Raw genomic sequence first — 22,242 nt, 5'->3', positions numbered from 1 at the left:
TAATTTCAATGATTTAAAATTTATTTTACTTCCTTACTATCAAATTGAAAAAATCTTAAAATTTTAAATATTTTAAAATTTGAAAGAAAAAGAAAGATAATTAACTTTTTACAGATAAAATATCTCACGAACTAATTTTTACTTAATATTTTTTTTCTTAAAATAAAATTTCGTAATAATATCGTAATAATGTTATGGATGAAAAAAGAATAGTTTTCCGATTAAAAAAATTAATTTGACCTTCAAGTTTCTCTCACTATTTCACCTACGTAAAAATTAACGAATATATATATTCCGTTATACTCTGTCCTCATTCACCGGTCGATGGTTCAATTAAAATCCACCGACGATGCTACTAGTTCCATTCCCTATCTGCAGATGTCTCTGAATTCGGGAGCAACATGTTTAGTCGGCGACCGAGTGTCGCGAGTGTAGTTCGTTAGTGTAGCGAGTTGGTTATCTTTCAGCGTGCGAAGCGTAATGTAGAGGCGCGGGAGAGGCAAAAGCGTACGGACGCTTTCGATTCCGTGGGAGATCTCGTCAGACCTGGCGGACAGATGCGTGCGAGGCGAAGTACACTTCAGCGGCTTCAGTGTGCCACTGATTGTGAGTAGCAAAGCTTAGTGAGCGCGCGCGCGCGTGCGAGCGGCAAATTGTGTGGATCTTTTTCGTGTTTTTTTCGACATGGCAGGGATATACCGTTATCCATGAACGTTTCTCCATCTCAATGCCTCCCCTAAAGGTGTACACATCGAAGGGTATTCCCTAAACACTGAACTGAGATCGATCAAGAGGGGAACCGGTACATGGAAGTTTCCTCGTAGGGAGAACAACGCGGATACAGCAACCGGAGAAGCGATCCTGCAGAGCAAGGTTAGGTGAGTACTCTTATGATCCGGCATTGTTTTAATCGCGTGGTACGCCGCGTTTTACGCGTTCCTCCCGCTGCATCGATTTTCGACCTCGTATACCAGCCAGATTTTTGTCCTGTCAACCCCTAGTTGATCCGTTTTTATTAGTTTGTTGTGTTTTGTCGCACTATAGTCAAACGCTTGTCCGTGCGGCGTACATATACTTACAAAAGCGTAATATATTTACATGCTACACCACCGTATATTGACACTTAGGTGTGTACACTTTGAGGGACACAGGTGAATGGAAAGGACTCTCTAGTATGCTGTGCGAGAAATTCTCTAGAAAACGTGACGTGATGGTTCAGTGGGACGCGATCGCTTCGAAGGAAGAATTGATCGACTCGCATTGCAGTCGCTGTCGCCACTGACACTTTAATAAATCTGCGGACCTTTAAAGGTTTAAAGGCTTGACGCTAATCGATGTTTAAATGCAACGTGATTGAACGCTAATCTGTTTAGAGTATTGCAAAAGATTCGAATGAAATCTTGATATACGTGCATAAACATGCTTCTTGTATCTTTTTACGCTGTGTATTATTTTACATCATTTCAAAGGCATTTAACGTTTCAATTTCTTATTAATTGTTAATTTTTCCACACCAAACGAGGTGTGGAAAATACAGAATTCACAACGGTTGTTAAATTCATTGTCTTCGTTTTTTCCTCTCTTTGATCTTTTTTTTTTTATCTCATTAACGTTTCTATTAGAATAAAAATTGTGGATTCCGTTTTTAATCATCTTGTAATTTCTTAATAGCAATTTTCTCGTTCCATGTTTCTTCATCTATGTATCATTAAGCTGCGTTTTTAATTATTTTCTATATAACGTCTGTAGAGAGTAACGACCGAATTTCGAAATTTTTATCTCTTTTTGAGACGAATAAATTTATTCGAAAAAAAATTAACTAATATTTTTCGAGTTAATGATAAAAAAGAACGAGGGAAGGGGAAAAAAAAAGGATACGAAGCATCAGAAACTTGTTACTTCCATCTAGTCAGTGGTTTCTCGTTTTCCTAAAAACGATTTCATTGTATTTCATATTGAAATCCAGGAACACGAATCCTTTGTTAATATTTACGAGGCACGTAATTACGCCGGATCGGCCGAATTTCATTTGGCTCGGATTAATATTACCACGCCTGCGTTGAAATTAGAATTTTGCACGTTCGTTTCGATCGTTTCGATATTCGATGTATTTGATCTGCTCGATTTCATGATTTTACTCCGCTTTAAATCCTATGGAAAACGAAATTGTGGAGGGAGGGAAAGTTAAAAAAAAAAAAAAAAAAGAAACGGTATTTGTATATTTTTAAAAATTTAGAAATCGTTCATTTTTGAAAAAAATGTAAAAATACAAGAATCAAAATGTGGATTCGTTGTAATTTCGTTTAGAATAATTTTAAAAGATTAAAAATTCAAAAACTATTCAATAATTTTTTATTTTAAATTCTCCCGAGCAATATAGAATTGGATTTTAAGAAGAGAAGATAAAAAAAAAAAGAGAAAAACAAACTTATCTTATTAGAGCAAGAAACGCAAAGTTTATTTAACAATTCTGACGTCGATACATTTTTTTTTTCGATGTTTTCATTATTATTATTTAATTAATAAACTCATAACACGATACCGACAAGTGATAGTTAATTCAATTTAGACGTGGTACAAAATCTAGGTTAGTTCCAGATTAGAATTAAATTAAAATTAAATTAAACCACTAACAGGAACAAACTTGTTGTAACATTTTATTTGAGAAATTTTATCGCTAAAGAATAATATTATCGATATATTCATCATCAATTATTGGCATCTTCTTTAACGACAATAAAATTGAAATTAAAATTCCATCGTATTTCTTTTTCGTATAATATTCGAACTATCGAATATTATATTCTAATTATAAGGTTTAAAATAATCGATGAAAATAACATCTTTTAATATCTTCAATACCAATCTATATATTTTATATATGTAATATTATGTAATATATTCTCCTTAATACAAGGAATGATAGAAGTTTGCAATTTGCAAGCTTTTCGTCGGTATCGGTATATCTATATTTAGCCGAGGGCGTATTTCATAACCAGGTCCTCAAGTTTTGTAGGGCAAGCATCAGAATATACCTATAGCTCGCCCCGTTTAATCGAGTTTGATCTCCCTGGCCAGTCATCTTCCATTTACCAACTAACGCGCCATGATTATCTACAAATTTATCTTTCTTCCTTCCTTTCTTTTTTTTTTTTTTTTCTTTTTTCTTTTCTTCTTCAAATGATACTTTCTCTCCCTTATCTATTGTCGATAAAGATAAAAATCGAATTTCGTTCTTTTCTTCGTCTATCAAATCGACTTTGAAATCTAGAAAAAAGTATTTGATATCTCTGATCATCGTTTCGATCATCGTTCGAATAATCATCTTTTTTTCTTTTTCTTTGTCATTTCTCAAGGAATAAGTTTGGAATAAATAAGATTTAAAAAAAAAGATTCTATTTTTCCGTTTTATAACGTTCTATAATGAACATTGTATCAGCAGTCCGAGTCCTTTCACATTGTTCGAGATACACATACGTGGATACAGGGAAGCTCGAGGAAACTAGGCCAGACTGGACTTCCTTTCTCGTTGAATACGTAGAAAATTCGTAAAGGAAAAATGATATATATATATATGTATAGCTTCTTATGATTCTATCTTTCGTCGAAAAACGAGTTCTCGTTGGGTATCCTGCGGAAAAATCTCGAGAAAATAGAACTCTTCGTTTCCGTTTCTCTAAAAAACTCGTAACTAAACAATATACATGGATCGATGATTCGTTCATTTTAAAATAATTTTTACACAGTAAACACAGGAATATATAAAATTATCTGTCGAGCTAAAATAGTACATCCTGTTAAATTTATCAATGATACGAATGTAATAATATTCTCGGAAATAGAAGAATCGCAGAATTTTCCGTGTTTCGAATAGTTAATAATAATTATTACATTATCTCTCGAATACATCGAATCGATCGATTTATCGATCGATCGATCATTATTTATCGAGAAATTCGAAATGGAAATAAGAAATAATTTGCATTTGGATAGGATGAAAAAGACGCATAGAAGAAAGAGAGAGAGAGAGAGAGAGAGAGAGAGAGAGAGAGAGAGAGAGAGAGAGAGAGGAAGATTATTATAGAACGGTTGAAGAGAGACGATCGTTGGATGTTCTCGTAATTGTTGTTGGCCACCCACGCAATGTAGATCCACGCACAAGGAAGCTGGCCGTGCGATGAGTTGCACAATTTAATAACGTCGTTCAAGGTTTCGGGGGCAATGAAATCGAGCGCGGTATCGGAAGAACGTACTTGGCCGAATTTATCGAACAAAGCGTGTTTCCACGATAAAGTCTAAAGGCAGCAAAAACTTGCTTAATAGCGAAGATAAATAGTGGTAATAAGCTTTATTTATCGTTGTTTGCACGAAGTTCGATCGATCCGTTTCTCTTCTCTCTTTTTTTTTTTTTTCCTTTCTTTTTACGACGAATTTGTTTGTGACGCCGTGTTTATGAAATACGGTGATCGATCTGAAAGAAAGTGAGAAACGGTAAATATTTAAATCGTGAATATGTAGTAATGGATAGGACTAGAGTAAATCGATTAAAACTACGATTATATATTTCGAATTTTCGATCAAGTATTGATTATAAGGCAACTTTTTATAATCTTCGCAATTGCATCCATTAATAACGATTTTTTTAATCTTCATTTTTTTTAACTATCCTTAAAATAAATTATACGCGATCTCAATTTTGTCCAATTATATATAAATAAGTTTAAAAGTTTATCGTTATTTCGATAAATTTACGGCAAGAACAAATCGTTTGACGAGGATTTAACGGCCATAAAATCGCTTTTTATTTTATTGTCCAATAATTACTCCATTAATATTTCTTCCCGTGTTTCGTTTTTTTTTGAAATTCAAGCCTCTAAATCGTTCATTTTTGTCTTCGGTTTTATCGTTTCAACGTTCGAACATTTTTCACGATCATTTCATTTAGAATTATTCGTTTCGTAATTCGTTAAACTTTAAACTTTTTAATCAAAAAAAAAAAAAAAAAAAAAAAAAACTTCAAACGCAAAACTTAAAATAGACGATTATAATAATAAATTTGCCGCCAATCTTTGAGACTTTATTATTACGTAATATGCGTGTAATTAGTTTTACAGTTGGCAGTAGTTATCGTGTCGTATTTTTTTTTTTTTTTTTTTTTTTTTTGTTTCAGAATTATTAATTTATGTCGAACCATTTCGATATAGCAAATTTGTTAAATTTATCGTCCTATTATTTCACGAAAATTTCACGCGATTTTCACGCCATATCAAGTTATAATTTATCGTCACGCGTGTCATTCCTTCGTTACAAACTTTCGATGGACTTTCGATGGAATTTTATTTTACTTAAAGAATCGTTCAATTAAATAATAACGAATAAAAATAGCTTTACCTATATACTAATTTATCATTCGAAAAATTAGATTTTATCTTGCTTTGGAGAGAGAGAGAGGGGGGAATTCGAAATATCAATTAATCTCGATTTATATTCTACATTCGAGAACAAACGAATCAAAAATTATAAATATAGATATACAGGATTAGATAGATAAAAATATCGGAATAACTTTTCTTTCTAAGGAAAACGTCTCATAAAGATTGAAAAGTTCACTGGAAGAGTGAAAAAGAAAAAAAAAAAAAGAGAAAAATTAAATAGCGTTTGCTTCGAAATAATATAATAATTACGACACTCTGATGCTCTTTGTTAGCCGCTTTCACCGCTTTCGAGGACATACGCGACGAGGAAACGACTCGAGACGATCTTGGCTCGCCTTTGCCATTGTCTTTCCCGCCGTTACTGCTACTCGTGGATCGGTTATTTGTTCAAGCAACTCGTCTATCTGAACCGAAATGGAACGAGTTCCTTATCCGAGTCGTGAGCGGAACGTAAAAAAAAATTTAATTTGTTCCTCTCTCTCTCTTTTTTTTTTTTTTTATAATTCAAAATAAAATTCGAGACAAATAATAACTCAAGATCGAGAAATAAATTAATTGTAAAATTCTCTCCTAAAAACAAAAAATGAATGTCACACTGAACAGCGTCTTAACTCCTTTTGAGATCATGACCAATTTTATTACTGTGCAAAAACTTATTGAAGGAAGAAAAACTTCGAATCATGGAGCATGCGCGGAACCGTTGAAACGCAACGAGCGAACGTTGCGCCAACGCTTATTCGATACCTCTTTAAACCGAAAATATCCTATTAACCCTAAACGGGTAAATACGGAAAAGGGAGAGAAGACTTTGAAAAAACGAAAGCTGGTCTTCCCTTACGTTGTAAAACACGTGATTATCCTGTCGTGGAACGATGTTGATGAGCGGATAATAAAATATCGGTGCCACCATAAAAAGCAAGGCCAATCAATCGAGACATATATATATATATATGTTCCTATTTAGAATAACACGAGGAATTTAAGAGCGAGCGAGCACGGGTCACGAGTTTCGAGCTTCTTATCGAGTATTCTTCCAGTCAACAGGTCTCGCTCTTACTAAAAATCCAACGACGGTATATTATTGTTCGGTCGAATTATTGTTAAATTTTGAATTGATCGAATTCGATAGAATATTCGAGGGAGGATTATACGATTTCGTCTCGTCGATATCTCGCGATGCTTGTCGATTAAAAAAGACTTCCTTTCGAAACGGGCGTGAAACGATATTTTATTATCGGCGGAAATCGTCGAATCACGAGGGTCGTTTCCATCCCTTCTTCTTCTTTTTCGTTCGCCGCTCGGGGCGATGGAAAAATGAAAATTGCGAGACTTTTTTTTATCTTTTATCTCTAACTTTCCAACTTTCGAACGAAAAAATAGTTTTCGTCGACTATCATATCCGAATGATAACCGGAGTGAATTAAAACAAACAATGATAAGGTTATCGTATAATATAGAAATCTAGCGCATATATTATCAAATATTTTATTGGTTAGTTACGTCACGTTACTTATGTTATGTTACACAAATTATTATTAATTAGTTATATTGAATTAATTGATGTAATAAATGGAAAGAGTTTTTATTTATATGGAAAAAAAATATTCGTGGTTTACGATAAGAGGAATTGATAAGAGCAAACTAAGGATAAACTGAAATAAACGTTTCCTTTTGATGTTGAGCATCAATGATTTCTTTGTGGTATTTTGTTTTTTTTTTTCAAAATAATTGAAATTGAAAAGAAAGAAAATACAAAAATGAGCATTAGACATTTATCTAGTGTCGATATCTACAAGATATAAAAAAAATATATATATATATTATTATCACACGCGATAAGAATAAATAAATAAAAAAATTTACATTTTTATCATTTAATTACACTTAGAAATTATCAGTAGATTTCTACTACAAGGATGATATTGATTAGTTTTATGCTAATTTTGAAATTAGCTATTCGATAACGATAATGATGCTTATCTTTTATCAGTTCCTCCTTTTCGAAAATGAAACACGTTAAATAATTCGCACGACGATAAGCAAAGTGTGACACACTCACTATCATTTACATTATTGAAATTAATATTACGCGTAATGTCATTTCAGATTTGTAATTTTGTCTAAATAACAATTCTCCCCTCTCCTCTCTCCCCTTCCTTCCTTTTTTTTTTTTTTTGCCTTTCCTTACGTAACCGAGAAAAACTCGAAAGGAAGTAAATAATGTATAAAATTGTCTTGTCACTTTTGTTTCCATTAGACGAACGTGTTTTGTAACACACTCGTTATCATTAAGATATCCGATAATTAATCAAAAGTTCGTTTTATTAGCTCTCTCTCTCTCTCTCTCTCTCTCTCTCTCTCTCTCTCTCTCTCTCTCTCTCTCGGAGAACAAATCGTTGCAATTAATTTGCAAACAGCCTTGAGGATAAATTATTCGAATTCGAGCCGAGTAAAATCGATGCGTTCCATTTCTTTAAGAAGAGTTAAAAAACCAAATCGTTCTATTACCTTCCGCTTTACCTCGATCAAAGCTCTTTTTTCTTTTTTCTTTTTCTTTTTCTTTTTTTTTTTCCCCTTCTTTTCCCTCGTACACGAAAAATTACCTCTTGATATCTTCATCGATCGCCATCCCGGTCGAAAAATTGTCCCCCGTTCAATAGCGATTTTTCGTCGCAACGATGGGAAATATTCGTTGGTTGCGCGCGCACGTTCCGAGGAGGAGTTGAAGTCGAATCGCGTCGAGTAACGGCGTAGACGAATTCGCGACACTCGATCAGCTCCAGCGAACGAACCATAAACGAAGGCGTAATTCATGCCCGCCTAAAGTGGTCTTTAAGCTGATCAACGATATGATTGAGGACCACTAAAGTGGCCTTCGCCGGGTGAAGGATAAGACGATCGATTTCTTACGCCGACTTTGCATATATTTTTTTTTAATGATTAGAATCGGATTAGAAGCTTTTCTCGGAGCAAATAATAATTCTGTTATAACTCTATCCCCTTTTATTTACACGAATTTACATCGATCGATTCGCTCGAAATAACGTTTCAAGCTTTGTGTATTTTTAGGATCAATTCTTCGGATCTTTAAGAAGATTAGCGAGCTAACATAACTCGCGTTATACTATTATTATTATTCCCCCGATGTTTATTCAGTTTACTCAGATTATACACAGATTATTATTACGTTACGCGAAATTTGAAAGTAATCTATACAACGAGATAAATCGCTCCACGGATTTTTCTTCGTTTCGTTCGCCCTCGTTTTTTCTTTGTTCGCCCATTCGCGTTTTCCTTTACGATTCGTATCGATAGAATAGGAAATCTCTTCCAAGAACCAAGCGTTTTCTAACATTAGAAGCGGACCAGTATTTTATTATCCACGCTGATCGTATCTTTAATCGAAAATCTTTGTCCATCGAAAACGCACACGCACACGCACACACATACTCTCTCTTTCTCTCTCTCTCTCTCTCTCTCTCTCTCTCTCTCTCTCTCTCTTTAAAACTACGGGAATCAGGGAAATAATTTTTTCCTAAGCTCGCGTTAATTAATCAAAGCTACGACTCCATTCGGCCAACTTTCTCTCCGATCTCGAGATCTAAAAACCTAAAGAAAGACGAAAGACACTATCTAATTTCCAATCCCCTTTCTTTCTTCCATCTTTCTTTGCCTCGTCCCTTCGTTCTTCATCTCGCTCTCCGTGGAAAGGAACACAACGCTAAGGAACACAATTGTGAAAAATTCTCGGGGATCAGGGGCGTGTCACACGTAACCGTTCGCGTCCAACTTTAAAGCGGCCTCGTAGGAAGGCAATCCCTCGTCCGATGCTTGCTGTTCGACGGCCTCGTTACGCTCCAAACCCGATCTCACGCTCGTGCTCAGCCCCAATAACGTGGACACCATCGAGGGAACGATGGACCCGGGTGTCTCTTCACCCTTCTTCTCCATCGAGGTGGGTAGGCTTTTCGGATCGAAGATCAGGCTGTCGTAAGTTGGAGGTGGGCCGGGGCCGGAAATCGGAGTTACGGGGCAGGATAAAACGTCGTAGGCGCTCTCGTCCTGGTTTCCCTCGGTCGTCGCCGATTGTTGTTGTTGTTGTTGTTGCCTCTCGCAGCACTGGAAAAGAAAAAAAGAAAGGAAATCTTTGCGTCGTTTGGAAAACGATTTCGAACGATTTTGTCGAGGAAGAGATTCGATTGTGAATAATATAAATTTAAATTTATAATTTAAATTATAAATTTAAATTATAATTTAAATTAATTCGAATCGAAGAATTTTATTTTCGACTCGACGTGAAAGAATTTTTGAACAACAATATGCATGGCATGATATTTTAAATTATCAACGGATCGTTAATAATAATTTATAAAGCGTTCAAGAAATAACGATGAATAATTTAAATAATGGTGAATTATTTTCCCGCCTCGCTTGAAAATTTCAAATCGAGTTTATATATATGTTTCCCGTGGTTAATCTTGGGAATTTAATTGATTTACGAGAGAACGATAAGGAATGATTGGTTTTATCGTTCAATCTACTCGACGGATGACAATCCAGATGTTTTGCACGAATTATTAATTATTCGCTTATACGATTATATAAGCTTTGCTACAATGGTTGACTCATCTGGACATTAATTACCAGCTAGTCTAGACTCTAATTAGCATCCTACCGCGTGATTATTTATTCCCTCGAATCATAGTTATTCCCGCGATACCTGACCGCTACGTCATTGCCAATTTTCCAATATTTTTAGATCGGACAGCCTGCTTCGTATCTCCTCCTCGACATCACGCGCCGCCATTTCCACGAATTTCTAGAAAACCAATGTTTTAGCATCGACGAGTTGAAAAAGTAACTGGTTAAAGTATCAAGTTAAAAATTACCAGAAACGTCGAATCAAGTTATTCGAAATTATTCAAAGGCCGACTTCAACTTTATCAAACGTATCGAATAAATATTTTAGAAAAATTTATATAAATTCGAATTCGTTAATTTATTCACATAATTAATTACATCGTAACAAATAAAAAAAGTTTCGAAAAAAAGAAAAAAAAAAAAGATCGGCTCAGCCGATAAGGAAGCGAAAAAACGATTTCACAGAATGATTGGCGTATTTGCTAGCTTGATCCGCGCATAATAACGTTCGTATTTTAGATACGCCTCGATCGAAACGAACCCGCTAATTCTCGATGGAACGTTGGGCCATTTCGGTGGTTCCGCCATTTTAGTTTTTGGCCCGGCTCGAAAGTGGGCAATAAACTATTGTTTCGAGGCCGTTTCGGGTAGATATGGCCGCCGCCGCCTAAATCCACCTCGATCCGATCGGACCACGGAAAGTTCGGTGTGCTCGCTATGCGTGCTATTTTAACCATGCCCTTACATAACGCGCGTACACAGTTCGCGTACAGACCGAGCGTAATAAACTCCACGCGATATTTAATAACCGCTCCACGCCATTTTTCTCGAACTTGCGATCTCATCTTATCGTTCTATCCCCCCTCTGTCTCTTTGCCTAGAGAGAATTTGCGAATTATTGCAAGCGAATTATTTCTATACTCGGTAGAGGCGACGTTTCTATTATACTTGTAAAAAATGCACGTATGTGCTAATGGCGTCTCTTCTACACGGAATACGTTAATCGCGAAAGTTTAAGAGAAAAACTTGCGTCAGCCTTACTGTTCGCGGTAAAAAAGTATTTTTGGAACGGAGAAATATTGGAAAATTTATATTCAAAACGATTATAAATCTTGGAAGGATTGATTTAGGATATTTCTCGACTCTTTCACACCTCATAAGTGAATAATTTGATTTTTTCGTTTCTTCGAAAATTCGATGCACGAATCGGAAGGAAGGAAGAAAGGAAAAATGGATCGATGAAATTGGAAAGTATATATTCAAAACGGTTATAAATCTTGGAAGGATTGATTTTATTCGATGAAGGATATTTCTCGTCTTCGAAAACTCGATGCACGAATCGAAGAAAGGAAGGAAGGAAAAATGCATCGATGAAATTACAATGTAGTAGTAATAGTTTCGTACGAGGATAAAGGAGCGTTGATCGATCGATCTCTGGCTGGAAATGGATGGAAACAGAGATACTCACGGCGGCATGCGCTTCCGTGGTGAACACCTCGAGGCTGTGCGCGTCTGGTTCCGTCCTCCAGTATTGCGGATACTCTTGCGGCCGATTCTTTCGAATGCTCTTGTGACAGCAGTAACACATGAGGAGGACAACCATAATCACCCCGCTGAGCATCGCCCTGCAAGTATACGGATCACGTACCATAGTAGTGAGAATAACCATAGCATAGGAGAGGGAATGGGGACCATCGAGCGCGTATATTTAGCGCGCGTTAACCTTTCCCGCCATGCTTGAAACCGCTGCGTAGATCATAGTCCTCGTCCGAACAAGCTTCGACAACTTTAATACCATAGAAACGTGAATATGTGCGAAGAAAATTTAATCGACTCGAAATTTTTTACTATCTCTCTAACGAACGTAAAACAAATAAAAATTCGATCTCAACCGAATTAAAATCGAACTGCTCTATATTATAGGCGACAGAAAACAATTACACAATGGTACGTCCGTCGAGAAAGCGAGGATTCTTCTTGAAAACGTGAGTAATAAAAGAGCAACCGTTGAAAAGATTAACCTAACTCCATTAACTCGTGTTGAAAAAACCGTCATAAACTCACGATTATTCTTTCTTTCCTTTTCTCTCTCTTCTTCTTCTCCTTTTTTTTCCATTTTTTTACGATGCCTGCGATAACGATTATTGCTTTCACTTGTGCGCGCGCGTCTTTCGATGGGTCGAACTTTCGAAAGTTGGAAATTGTTGGAGGAGCGAGGAAAGAATCCGCGACTCGAGGAACCGCGTAAAAGGACGAGAGAGGCCGCGATTTCACGGTTGGCTCGAGGCGCAATTTCTACGACCGCAAGCATTCGCCAACCGTGGCAATTCGGGCCATTCTTCGTGATACAAAGGGATCACGGTTACCGTAATAACACGACCCGTCCTCCTTATTTATTTCCGTTCGATTTTTTATTCCCATTTCTCATTCAGCTGAATTCGAGGATCTGACTCTGATATGTAAATTCGATGAAGGATAAATTCGTTCAAAACTGTTGTCGTCGATTGAAATTGTTGAGAAAGAGAATTTTTTTTTCCCCGTTTTGCGTATTAATTTAATTTAATATAAATATTTATCGCGTTTCTTTCTCTCTCTTTTTTTTTCAAGATCCGTTTGTTTACAAAAGTCGGTGAAAAGTTTCGCTCCTTGCTTGTCCTTGAGCGATCGAGTTTGAGAAACACTGATCCGTCGGTGGTTCACTCGGTAAATACGGCGTGTACGGCGTGGTGTAGAAAGGAGGCTAGAGCATTCTCGCCGGATGTTATCTTTTCTTTACCTTGTCGGGAATAGCGGCGAAGAAAGTTTCATTAGACTTTAATTGAGCAGGGCGGACGGGACGCTGCGGGCGTTCGTTAACACGCTCCCCCCTCCCGATTATGGGCAGAGCGAGAACGCGTGCAAATTTTTTTTTTCTTAACATCATACTTCCATTTCGCCACAATTTTTCTCTGAATTCAGACGTCCGTTCGTTTCGCGGCTCGCTGTATTATTTAAATTTTAAATGCAACACGTCTACGTCGTTCAACGCGTTACGTAACGCGTTGATCAATCACGTTATTCGATGAAACCGTTGAAAATAACCAAGATAATTTATTCGCGAAGAAAGAAAGAAAAAAGAGAAGGAAAAACGTGTCGTTATTAATTTATTTAATACTCCGATGCGATTTGAAGGAAGATTTAATCGAACGAAAATAACTTCGAATTAAATTTTATAATTATCTCTATTTCAGAGATGATAAAATCGTTCCCATAAATTGGGAATAAATTTTACTGGGATACTTGTCATGGGATGGTAGAAAAATATTTGAACGAATCTTTCAATAATTTCAAATAACTTGTTCGAGATAAAAATTCATCGATAATTTCATTCCAAAGCTGTTCGACAAAAATCCACAACGATGATTCTCCGCGATTCAACGGACAAACGTTTAAATCCGAACGAATTCTTCGCGATTTCTGCTCGTAAGAAAAAGGGGAAAAAAATATTCGAGCAAATTGAAAACGCGTTTTTTAAAAAATGATCGAAAGTTGGATCGAATCGTAAATACTCACCCGCCGAGAAGGATGTTAACGTTTCCGTGCAAATCGGTCTCGAAGTGACTCGTCTTGCTGGCCGCTCCGCTCGCCGTCGTCGTCACGTTGTATTCCGACGAAACGACGTCCTCCTGGTCCCACGCATTCGTCCCATTACGCCCGTCCGAAGTGTCGTTCGTCACCAACATCGTCATCGTCAATCGAGACGTCTCCCTGAAACGATTGATTTTTTTTTTCAAAATTTAATAAAAGTTGAATTCAGGAATAAAGTTTCGATTGGATAATTTATCGTTCGAAAGGATAATAAATAGTCGAATAATTTTAACGGCGAATGATCGAGCTTTTATATATAAAAGAGGATCGACTACTAATAAATTTTATTCGAGGATTTTAATAAGTAATTATTTAAAAACTAACTTTATTCGAAATTTTTAACCGGTTACTTTTTTCTCAACGAGTTGATGTCCTTCGCTTAGGATCGCCTGTCTCCACTTTGTTGACACTACATAGAAGTAAACAAGCTATAATTTCATATATTTCGAAATCGTAAAAATTATTTACGAACTCGCCTTAAGAGTAATCGTCTTGTTGAAATATTTTCGAAAAGTATACATCTATAGTGTACGTACAATTATTATCTTAACTACTACGAAATTACATTATATCAATTATATAAATTGAACTTTTTTTACAAATTATAATTAATTTATTATGAGAAAATAAAAAAATTTTTATATGTTAATGCAATTAGGTTTACAGACAGCGATGGGGAAAATTTAATAGTTAAAGTTACGAATAAAGTTATTTGGATAAAGTTAATTTATTATTCAAAACATATTAATAATTTAGTGCCATATGGATGAATATTGTAATAACTATCTTTGCTAGGATTTCTGTCTCCACTTCACTTTTATTTACACTATATAGCAATAAAAAAGCTATAATTTGAATATTTCGAAATGATAAAAATTATTTTTGTTTACGAAGTTACGTATTAAGAATAATTATTGGGTGCTGAAATATTTTCGAAACTATCTAGTAGTAATTTATTCGAATACGAAATTACATTTATAAATTAAACTATCGTCACGAATTATAATTAACGTATACATGTTATGATATATCTATAAAGACTGAAATTTAATAACATAACATAATAACATAAATTTAATAACGAAAAAATATAATCATTCTCAACTTGTTAAATTAGATAATTTAGATATTGTAAAGAATTTTTCACAAACTTTTCGTGATCAATATTCTTTTATCATCGAGCAAAGCGAAAACAGATTTTTTTCTACTTTTCCAGCAGAATTTCGATTTTTTTCTTTTTTTAAAAATTTTTATATTATCGACACGTTAGAATAATTCTGGATTCTATTCAAAGTTTAGATTATAGACAGTGATTATAGATAGAGAAAATTTAAAAATTTAGTTGAAGTTAGAATAGTTACGAATAAAGTTATTTCAATAATTTACCGTTCGCATAATAATAATTGCAAATAACGGCTGAGGAAAAGCGGATCGATTATAATAGCTACGAATAAATGTTCGAATATTTTAATACGTTAAGAATAATAATCTAAGAAGAAATATTTTCGAAACTATCTATAATATACGTACAATTTTTACCTTAATTACTGGAATGCGAAATTATATTTACATAAATTATCGTTATGAATCATGTTACGCATATTATGAGAAAATAAAAAAATTTTTATATGATATCTACACGTTAGAATGCTCTGGATGCCTGTGCTAATACATCGAGGTTTAAATACGGACAGTTACAGATGGGGAAAATTTAATAGTTTGAACTTAAGAATAAAGTTACTTAAATAATTTATCGTTCGCATAATAATAATTGCAAATAACGGCTGAGATTGCGAAAACCAACTATAATAGCTACGAATAAATGTTGTTCGAACATTTTAATTAAATAATCATTTAAAGTAACTTTATTCGAAATTTTTAACCAGTTATTTTTCCAACTTGCCCAACTCTGCCCTGAATGAAATGTTCCTTTCTCCCCCTTTTTCTCATGATTTTTATCTGTTTTCTTTCCAACAAATATCTATAACAACAACAACAATAAATTTGTCTCGAGTCTGGCGAGTTTCGAATTAAAAAAAAAAAAAAAAAAAAGAAGAGAGAAAACAGCAAAGATCAATCGAGAGCAAAAGGGGTCGCTCTAGTCCGTTTTGCTTGGAATAGAGACAAGAGGGGAGGGAGAGAAGGGGAAAAGGCACACGGAGGCCTTTGTGAAACGGTGTCGCGGTTTATCGATCACGCCCTTTGCGAGAATTCCAGCTAAAAGCCACCCCTTGCCTTCTCGCCCGTGCGAGTCTATACGAGTCTAAGGACTCGTTTTCGTTCGCGGCGTGTTCGAGGTTGGTGGAACCCGTGTCCTCGATGCGTCCCCCTTTTCCATTTGCATCGAATTACTCGGCCCTCGATCCATTCCTCCCATCGAAATCCTCCTTTTTTCCTCGCATACCGCGGACTCACTACCTGCGCAATTTTAATCCCTTTCTTTTTTACCCTTTCACCCCCTTCCCCTCTCCCTTTCCCCCCAACCTGTTGGTCCGCGTTCCATCGCGATATTTGGCAGCGGTATACGCACAGCGGTAGCGCAAATACACGTAACGGATATCTTCTCAGATTAAAATATTTTCCATTTATTTGAAACCGAACGAGAAAAATTAGCTGAATGAAGAATAATTTTTTTGAACGAAAAGAAAAAAAGAAAAAAAAAGTAAAAATTAAATGAATAAGTATAAATAAGAAGCTTCGATAATTAATTTCTTTCGAAAATTTGTCGGATCAAGCGAGGTTACGCTTTGTTTGGTTTTTTGGTATAGAAGAAAAAGAGTGTGCTAGATGGAAAGACGGTTTGACGAACCGAGGCAAGAGTGCGCATGCGTCGATTTCGCGTGAATTCAACGACGAAAAACGAGAGAAAAGGAATTGGACGGTAGTTTTTTACGCAACGAACTCGTCCTCGTCTTTTTAACCTATATCGCGATATAGTAAATTTGTATGTAACAAGATTCGTCTATTTTACATATATTCACATTGTGCAATTATATTTAATTACTTTGATGTGTAATAAATAATTTTATTACTCGACGAATTGATCGAACGAGATTAAAGATAACCTAATTAAGGAAGAAAAGATTCTTAAAAATCTCTTTTCGATTCGCGAATTTTCGATTGGTTCGAACGAATTTGTTGAATTCGCACGATACAAAGGAACGAAAGAATTCGATGAAAGTTAACGACCTAAAATAGGCTCGAGGAGAATAATAATAATAATAATATACGTTCGTGACGAAAGAAATTAGCATGGAGGGAAGAGAAATGAATGGAAGGCTTCGATTAAACGCTTCAAGGAATTTCACGTGGGAATTACAATACGTCCCAGTTTCATACCGTTCCAATGAGGAACGAAGATTGATCTTGAGCGTACGTAATTAACTCCTTGACATGGTATTAAAATAGCCACGCAACAACAAATACACTGTCTCGTGTGTTTATCTTGCAAGATTTTCGAATCGATCTATTCATTCTCATCAAATATCAAATATCACATATAACACTATATCGAAAATTTGTAATTATTTATTCTTTTTTTTTTATTTGTATTAAATTACCGTGAGAAATTAACCGCGATAAATGCAAGATAAATGATATTCGAGCGAACAGAGCTTCTTTATAGAATTCTTGCGCCATTTGTTTCGTCCTTCACGAGTATACACGATCGATTTTGTGTGGCGAGCCTACTTACTCGATCGACGAAACTTTTAGCTCGGCTCGGTGCATAAAACGGCGCCTGCCGACCTTTCTCCTTTTATAACATCGAAAGAAAATGCGATACCGTGTATTTATTTACGACGCTACGCGAAAACAAAACCCGCGTGTACAAGTAAAGGCGGGTTATTACACCATCGATTCGAACTCTCGTATTTTAACGCGCATTATAACGTGCCGTGTTATAGCAAGTATCTTACCGATTAAATCGAATCGAGTCGCGTATATAATTATCGTCGTATCTGAACGTGATACATATATTTGGACGTGGGCCAATTATTTCTATTCGTTCCATTCGTTTTTTTAGAAATCGAAACTTTGTAGAAAGTTCGAGCCTTGTCCTTTTCCTTTTCGACTACTGTTACCGTTGTTAAAAATACATCAGACTAAAGAATAATTTAAAGGTAACCTTCGTCATTCAAATGACTTTACATAACTCATCTTACTCGATAAATTGAAACTGAACACACATATACACATACGTACACGCACACGCACACGCGTGATCGTATCGTATCAATCTCACTATTCCGACAATTAAAAAAGATGAAGTATTCAAAGAAGTAATTGACTTCATCAAACCGTGATGATGTATATTTCTTCTTTACCCGCTCCTGTTTATTCCTCGATTATTATCGAACGATATATCGGGATAGATAGAACGCAAAACGACGGATTCATTTTTAAATTTTTCCACTAGAGATATGATACGACGAAAACGATATACAACTTTTTTCAATAACAACAACAACAACTTTTGATTCGCTCATCAATCGTTCGTCTTTTCGCGATCGAATCGAATTCTCTCAAATCACGATTGAAAATTAAAAGAAGAGGAACACTCGCTCAAACTTCTCAGAGGAATACAATCCAATCCATCAATCATCACCACCATAAAAAAAATTATCTCCAAAAAATAAAAAACTTCTCCATTTTTTTCTCGCGAAAAAACAACAACAAAAAAGAACGGAAAAGAAAAGAAATGAACGCCTTTATTCGAATAAACTACCGCCACGAGATAGATATGGAAACGCGGCATGAAAACGTGCACAACGTGTACGTACAAGCGTTCCCTCGGTCTCCTTCGGTGTCGTCGCGTGCCACTTCCGTTCTCCATCGAGCGCGCTCGCCGACGACGACGACGACGACGACGACGACGACGGTGACGGCGACGACGGCGACGACGGATCGGAGCGGAGGGGAGGAGGAGAGGAAAGAAAGAAGGACGGAGAAAGAGAGAGAGGGAGAGAGGGAAAGAGAAAGATCGTGGAAGGACTCGATCCGCTCCCGCGACCGTTTCGTTTCAAACTATTCACGGTGGTCGTATTATGCGCGTTGCCTGGCTACCAGCCGTGGTGACGCCGCGACGTACGCCGTCGGCGCACGCCGCGGAGCGTCGTGACGCCTTGCCTCGCCTCGCCTCGCCTCTCGCCACAGGACGAGACCTCCTCGACCGTACACGTGCAACTATTAAAGGGCGCAACTGCCGCTTTCCTCGAACTCTCTCCATCCTTTTCTCGGCGTTACCTGAACATTTCGGCGTTTCTCTTGCTCTCTCTCGCTCGCTTGGTTTGCTTTTCACCATGTGGACAAAATTTCGGGAATGAAATGGAAAAAAAGAAAATTGGATGGCACGAAATATAGAGGGATATGGCGGCTTGTGAAGGTATTGGATGTAACGATATTACAATCGATTTAATTTTGATTTTAATAAAAGAGTTTATGCAATACGTGGAATAGATAAATCCCTTTCTCGGGGGATGAAATCAATTGTAATAGATATTTTATTCAATTTTTAATACGATTTTATTTGAGAATTTTTTTTTATAGTAGAACGATTAATAATATTTCTCTAAAACGATAAATAAAAAATTTTTCGAATAGATTGACGAGCTATTGTACGTATAATTTTATGTAAAAACAAATTGGAACAATGTTCGAACAGAGTATGAAGTACTGTTTTAATTTTGATTTTAATGAAAATTTCTCTCTCTCTTAGGAAATGAGATCAATCCGATCCAAAACGATCGACATTTTATTTTCAATTTTTAATACAATATTTTTTACAGAGAAGAGAATTCTTTTAGAGCGATTTACAAGAGTAAATTTTGATTTGAATTTGAAGTGACAAAATTTCGTTAATATTTCTCTGAAGCAATAAAAAAAAGTGTTGGGGAATAGATTGGCGAGCCATTGTACGTTGGAACACGTAATGTTTAAAACAGAATATAAAGTACATAAGATAATCGAGTGTTATTATTTGTCGAATAGATTCCGCGATTCTTTCTTAGCTTTAAAAAAAATAAGATTGGAAAATCTTTAAATCTCACATCAACAATATTCCTTCTCCTTCTTCTTCGAATTTTCAACAATCTCCATTAGAAAGAGAGATTGGATCGAGGCTTTTCTTAATCAGAGCAGGGACGACGTGTTATTTTCGTAGTGGAGGAAGACACGCCTTGGAGAAAGGGTCGTCGTCAGACCTAATTGCACGAAAGCGTCGGTTCCCAACGGTGGTGAGTCACGTTTACGCGTGTCCAACCACGACCGGGGCCGTGTATCGGGATGGAACGAGTCCGTCTGCTTGAAACAAAAAGCCTTTGTTCGAATACCGCCTCCTTTTTCGGCGTTACACACACGCGCACGCACACCATCTCGACTCGCCACCACCACACCACCACCACCACTACCCTTTGTGCGCTAAAACGTCCCCGTTTTGTCGGCCAATTCAGAAGGAACTTGTGGCTTTAAGTTTTCGCGTTAAAAAAAGAAAGAAAGAAAGAAAAAATAATTCGATATCTTATGTATCTATTATCTATATCTTTGTAATATCTATGTAAAAATATCGATATTTAATTCTTAATCTGTAAGGGAACGATAGAAACTTTTTTCTGGAATTTTTAGAGAAAAAGGGCGAATGAACGAACGATCGTTCGTAGTTGATTTAGAATTAAATTGCCGTGTTTATCGTGCAAAGAAATATACGTGTGTTTCGATTCTTTTGAGTCGCGACCTATTTCTTTCGTTTTTACGCGATTACGTAGAAAAGAATTTTCAATAGAGCAAAGTAAGTGTTATATTTTAGAGAAGAATCTCACATACTCGGTGATTCACGAAAATATTTGAACGTTATCTTACGTGAAAATTTACTTAATTCGAAAATTGTGACTTTAACAAGAGTTTGTTAATGCACGATGAAATGAAAAATTCTTTTTAAATTTTCCATTTTTTGAATATAATTTTTCCAATTTTTCTTTCTCGCGATAAAGCACTAAATTCTGAACATTTTTCAATTTCTTTAAATTTTCCCTTATGAATATTTTCCATTATGGAGTTGTGTACATAAAAAGAGAAAAAAAAACGAAAAGCGTTTTAAAAACTTCAAACGTTGATTTCATCTCCTCCTAAAAAGCGATATTTTGATTAAAAATGATTGAAAAAAAAGAAGAAGAGAAAGAAAAAAATTATTCGTTAACAATTATTTCATCATCGTGAAAAATAAAAAAAGCGTCGAAACATTTATTGCGATTTATCTTATGTTTCTAATTAATTAAAAACTGGATAAAGTTGCGATATAAAACTTTTGCCCGTCCTTCGAATTGATTTACCACACCATACAGGTTGTTTCTAATCGATTCTCGAGCCAGTAGTTGTTCGTTAACACGAAAACTTTAGTCTCCCGATACGCGAATAGCGAACGAGTCCGGTCCCTCCGACTTAGTAGAGGCGAGACTACGGAATAAGTCGCTTCTAGCCTCTAGCCGATGCATCGACACTGCTCGAAATGAACGTCTGCTCCCTCGTATACGATGCTTTCGTACGGATTCACGTGGAAAGGTAAATAAAGAAGAAAGAAAGAAAGAAAGAAAAATTGTCTCAATTGATAAGTTGTTTGTTTTTTTATCACTTAGAGATTGGGCTTGTTTAAACGCGATTTATGACCGATTTATGGCTTCGTTCACAATTCCGAGTAAATGAAAGCGCAATTCTTAGATTGTAAAAATAGTTATTTCTTTAAGAGTTTCGTAATTCTGTAGCTCTGTATTCGGGATCGCGATGTTAATAAATAAAAGAACGATACATTCGAATAAAACTTTGATAAAATTATAGAAAAGAATTTCTGATGGATTGTGATGTTCTGATGTTGAGAAGAAATAAAAAGATATATGTATATATCTCGACGTAAAGTCATATCTATAAGCAGATAAGATTAGTAAATTCGATATCTTATTTACTTTTAAAAATCGATATTTTATAAAATTTATATATATATATATACTGGAAACAAAGCCAATTCCAATCAGACTTTGTTCGAGGATCGCAGATTGTAACGTGGCGTTTCCGATTTTATCGATTTTGTGATTTTAATCGTTATCTAGATTGAAGAAAAACTTCTTTCACATCACGTTGGATCGATCGACATCGAGTCGTATATATCGCAATATCTTTTATTTCTCTTATTTATTCATTCATTCACTCATTCATTCGTTTATTAACACTTTTAATGATTCGTTGTAGCGAAAAAAAAAAATGAAGATAAATTAAAAAATTTCACTTCTTATCGTTTTACAGATTCGCAAGGATGGTGGGCAACATGTCGAGCGGATGGATGAGGAAGATCCTCCTCTTCCTTGTTCTGATAACCGGGATCCTGCTGATCGCGATGTACGCTCACGCCCCGCCACTCGCCTCCCTTCAGCCGTTCTCGTCGCGACGGTGAGTAGCGTACACGCGACAATACGATCCACTCAGCCGAACCGGTCGATAACACAGTCCGCGTCTATTACCGCCTATTAAGCTCGCCTCGAGACTCGAAGATCGG

At 35.9% G+C, this 22,242-nt stretch overlaps 2 protein-coding genes across 13 annotated transcripts in view; one reads left to right on the top strand and one right to left on the bottom strand.

Annotated features, from left to right (window-relative positions):
• Positions 1–443: 443 nt before the first annotated feature.
• The window catches only part of LOC122713481 (probable beta-hexosaminidase fdl), a 34,671-nt gene continuing 12,872 nt past the window's right edge, over positions 444–22,242 (top strand). For 2 of the 8 annotated variants that reach the window (XM_043933980.1, XM_043933978.1), the window contains exons 1-4: positions 463–606; positions 743–873; positions 12,000–12,061; positions 21,993–22,136. In XM_043933980.1, the coding sequence (XP_043789915.1) occupies positions 558–606; positions 743–873; positions 12,000–12,061; positions 21,993–22,136 (386 nt within the window). In that variant the 5' untranslated portion in view covers positions 463–557. Of the gene's footprint in view, positions 879–11,999; positions 12,062–21,753; positions 21,850–21,992; positions 22,137–22,242 lie in introns of those variants that run through there. The other 6 variants (XM_043933983.1, XM_043933979.1, XM_043933982.1 and 3 more) reach the window with 6 other exon arrangements.
• LOC122713483 lies at positions 6,965–22,092 on the bottom strand. Of its 5 annotated transcripts, XM_043933989.1 has the most exons (6): positions 21,976–22,092; positions 19,751–20,003; positions 14,028–14,112; positions 13,629–13,823; positions 11,545–11,701; positions 6,965–9,554 (listed from the first exon to the last, which is right to left on the bottom strand). In XM_043933989.1, the coding sequence occupies exons 4-6, from the start codon at positions 13,802–13,804 to the stop codon at positions 9,201–9,203; spliced, it is 687 nt and encodes a 228-aa protein (XP_043789924.1). In that variant the 5' UTR covers positions 13,805–13,823; positions 14,028–14,112; positions 19,751–20,003; positions 21,976–22,092; the 3' UTR covers positions 6,965–9,200. The 5 variants fall into 5 exon arrangements, with proteins under 5 accessions (XP_043789924.1, XP_043789923.1, XP_043789925.1 ...); XM_043933988.1 differs by lacking the exon at positions 14,028–14,112; XM_043933990.1 differs by lacking the exons at positions 14,028–14,112; positions 19,751–20,003 and having other exon boundaries at positions 21,976–22,052.

Source organism: Apis laboriosa, unplaced genomic scaffold (assembly GCF_014066325.1).
Source record: "Apis laboriosa isolate Shangri-la unplaced genomic scaffold, ASM1406632v1 scaffold23_cov150, whole genome shotgun sequence".
Lineage (NCBI taxonomy): Eukaryota > Metazoa > Arthropoda > Insecta > Hymenoptera > Apidae > Apis > Apis laboriosa.
This window is presented reverse-complemented; position numbering and strand designations above follow the sequence as displayed.

Excerpts from the sequence above, each read along its gene's own strand:
- LOC122713483 (XM_043933987.1), bottom strand. The coding sequence starts at position 18,537 with ATGGAGAACGGAAGTGGCACGCGACGACACCGAAGGAGACCGAGGGAA. Across the intron at positions 13,824-18,484 it reads AGGAGACCGAGGGAACGCTT|GGAGACGTCTCGATTGACGA; the intron begins GTACGTACACGT and ends CAATCGTTTCAG. Across the intron at positions 11,702-13,628 it reads GTTAACATCCTTCTCGGCGG|GGCGATGCTCAGCGGGGTGA; the intron begins GTGAGTATTTAC and ends GTATACTTGCAG.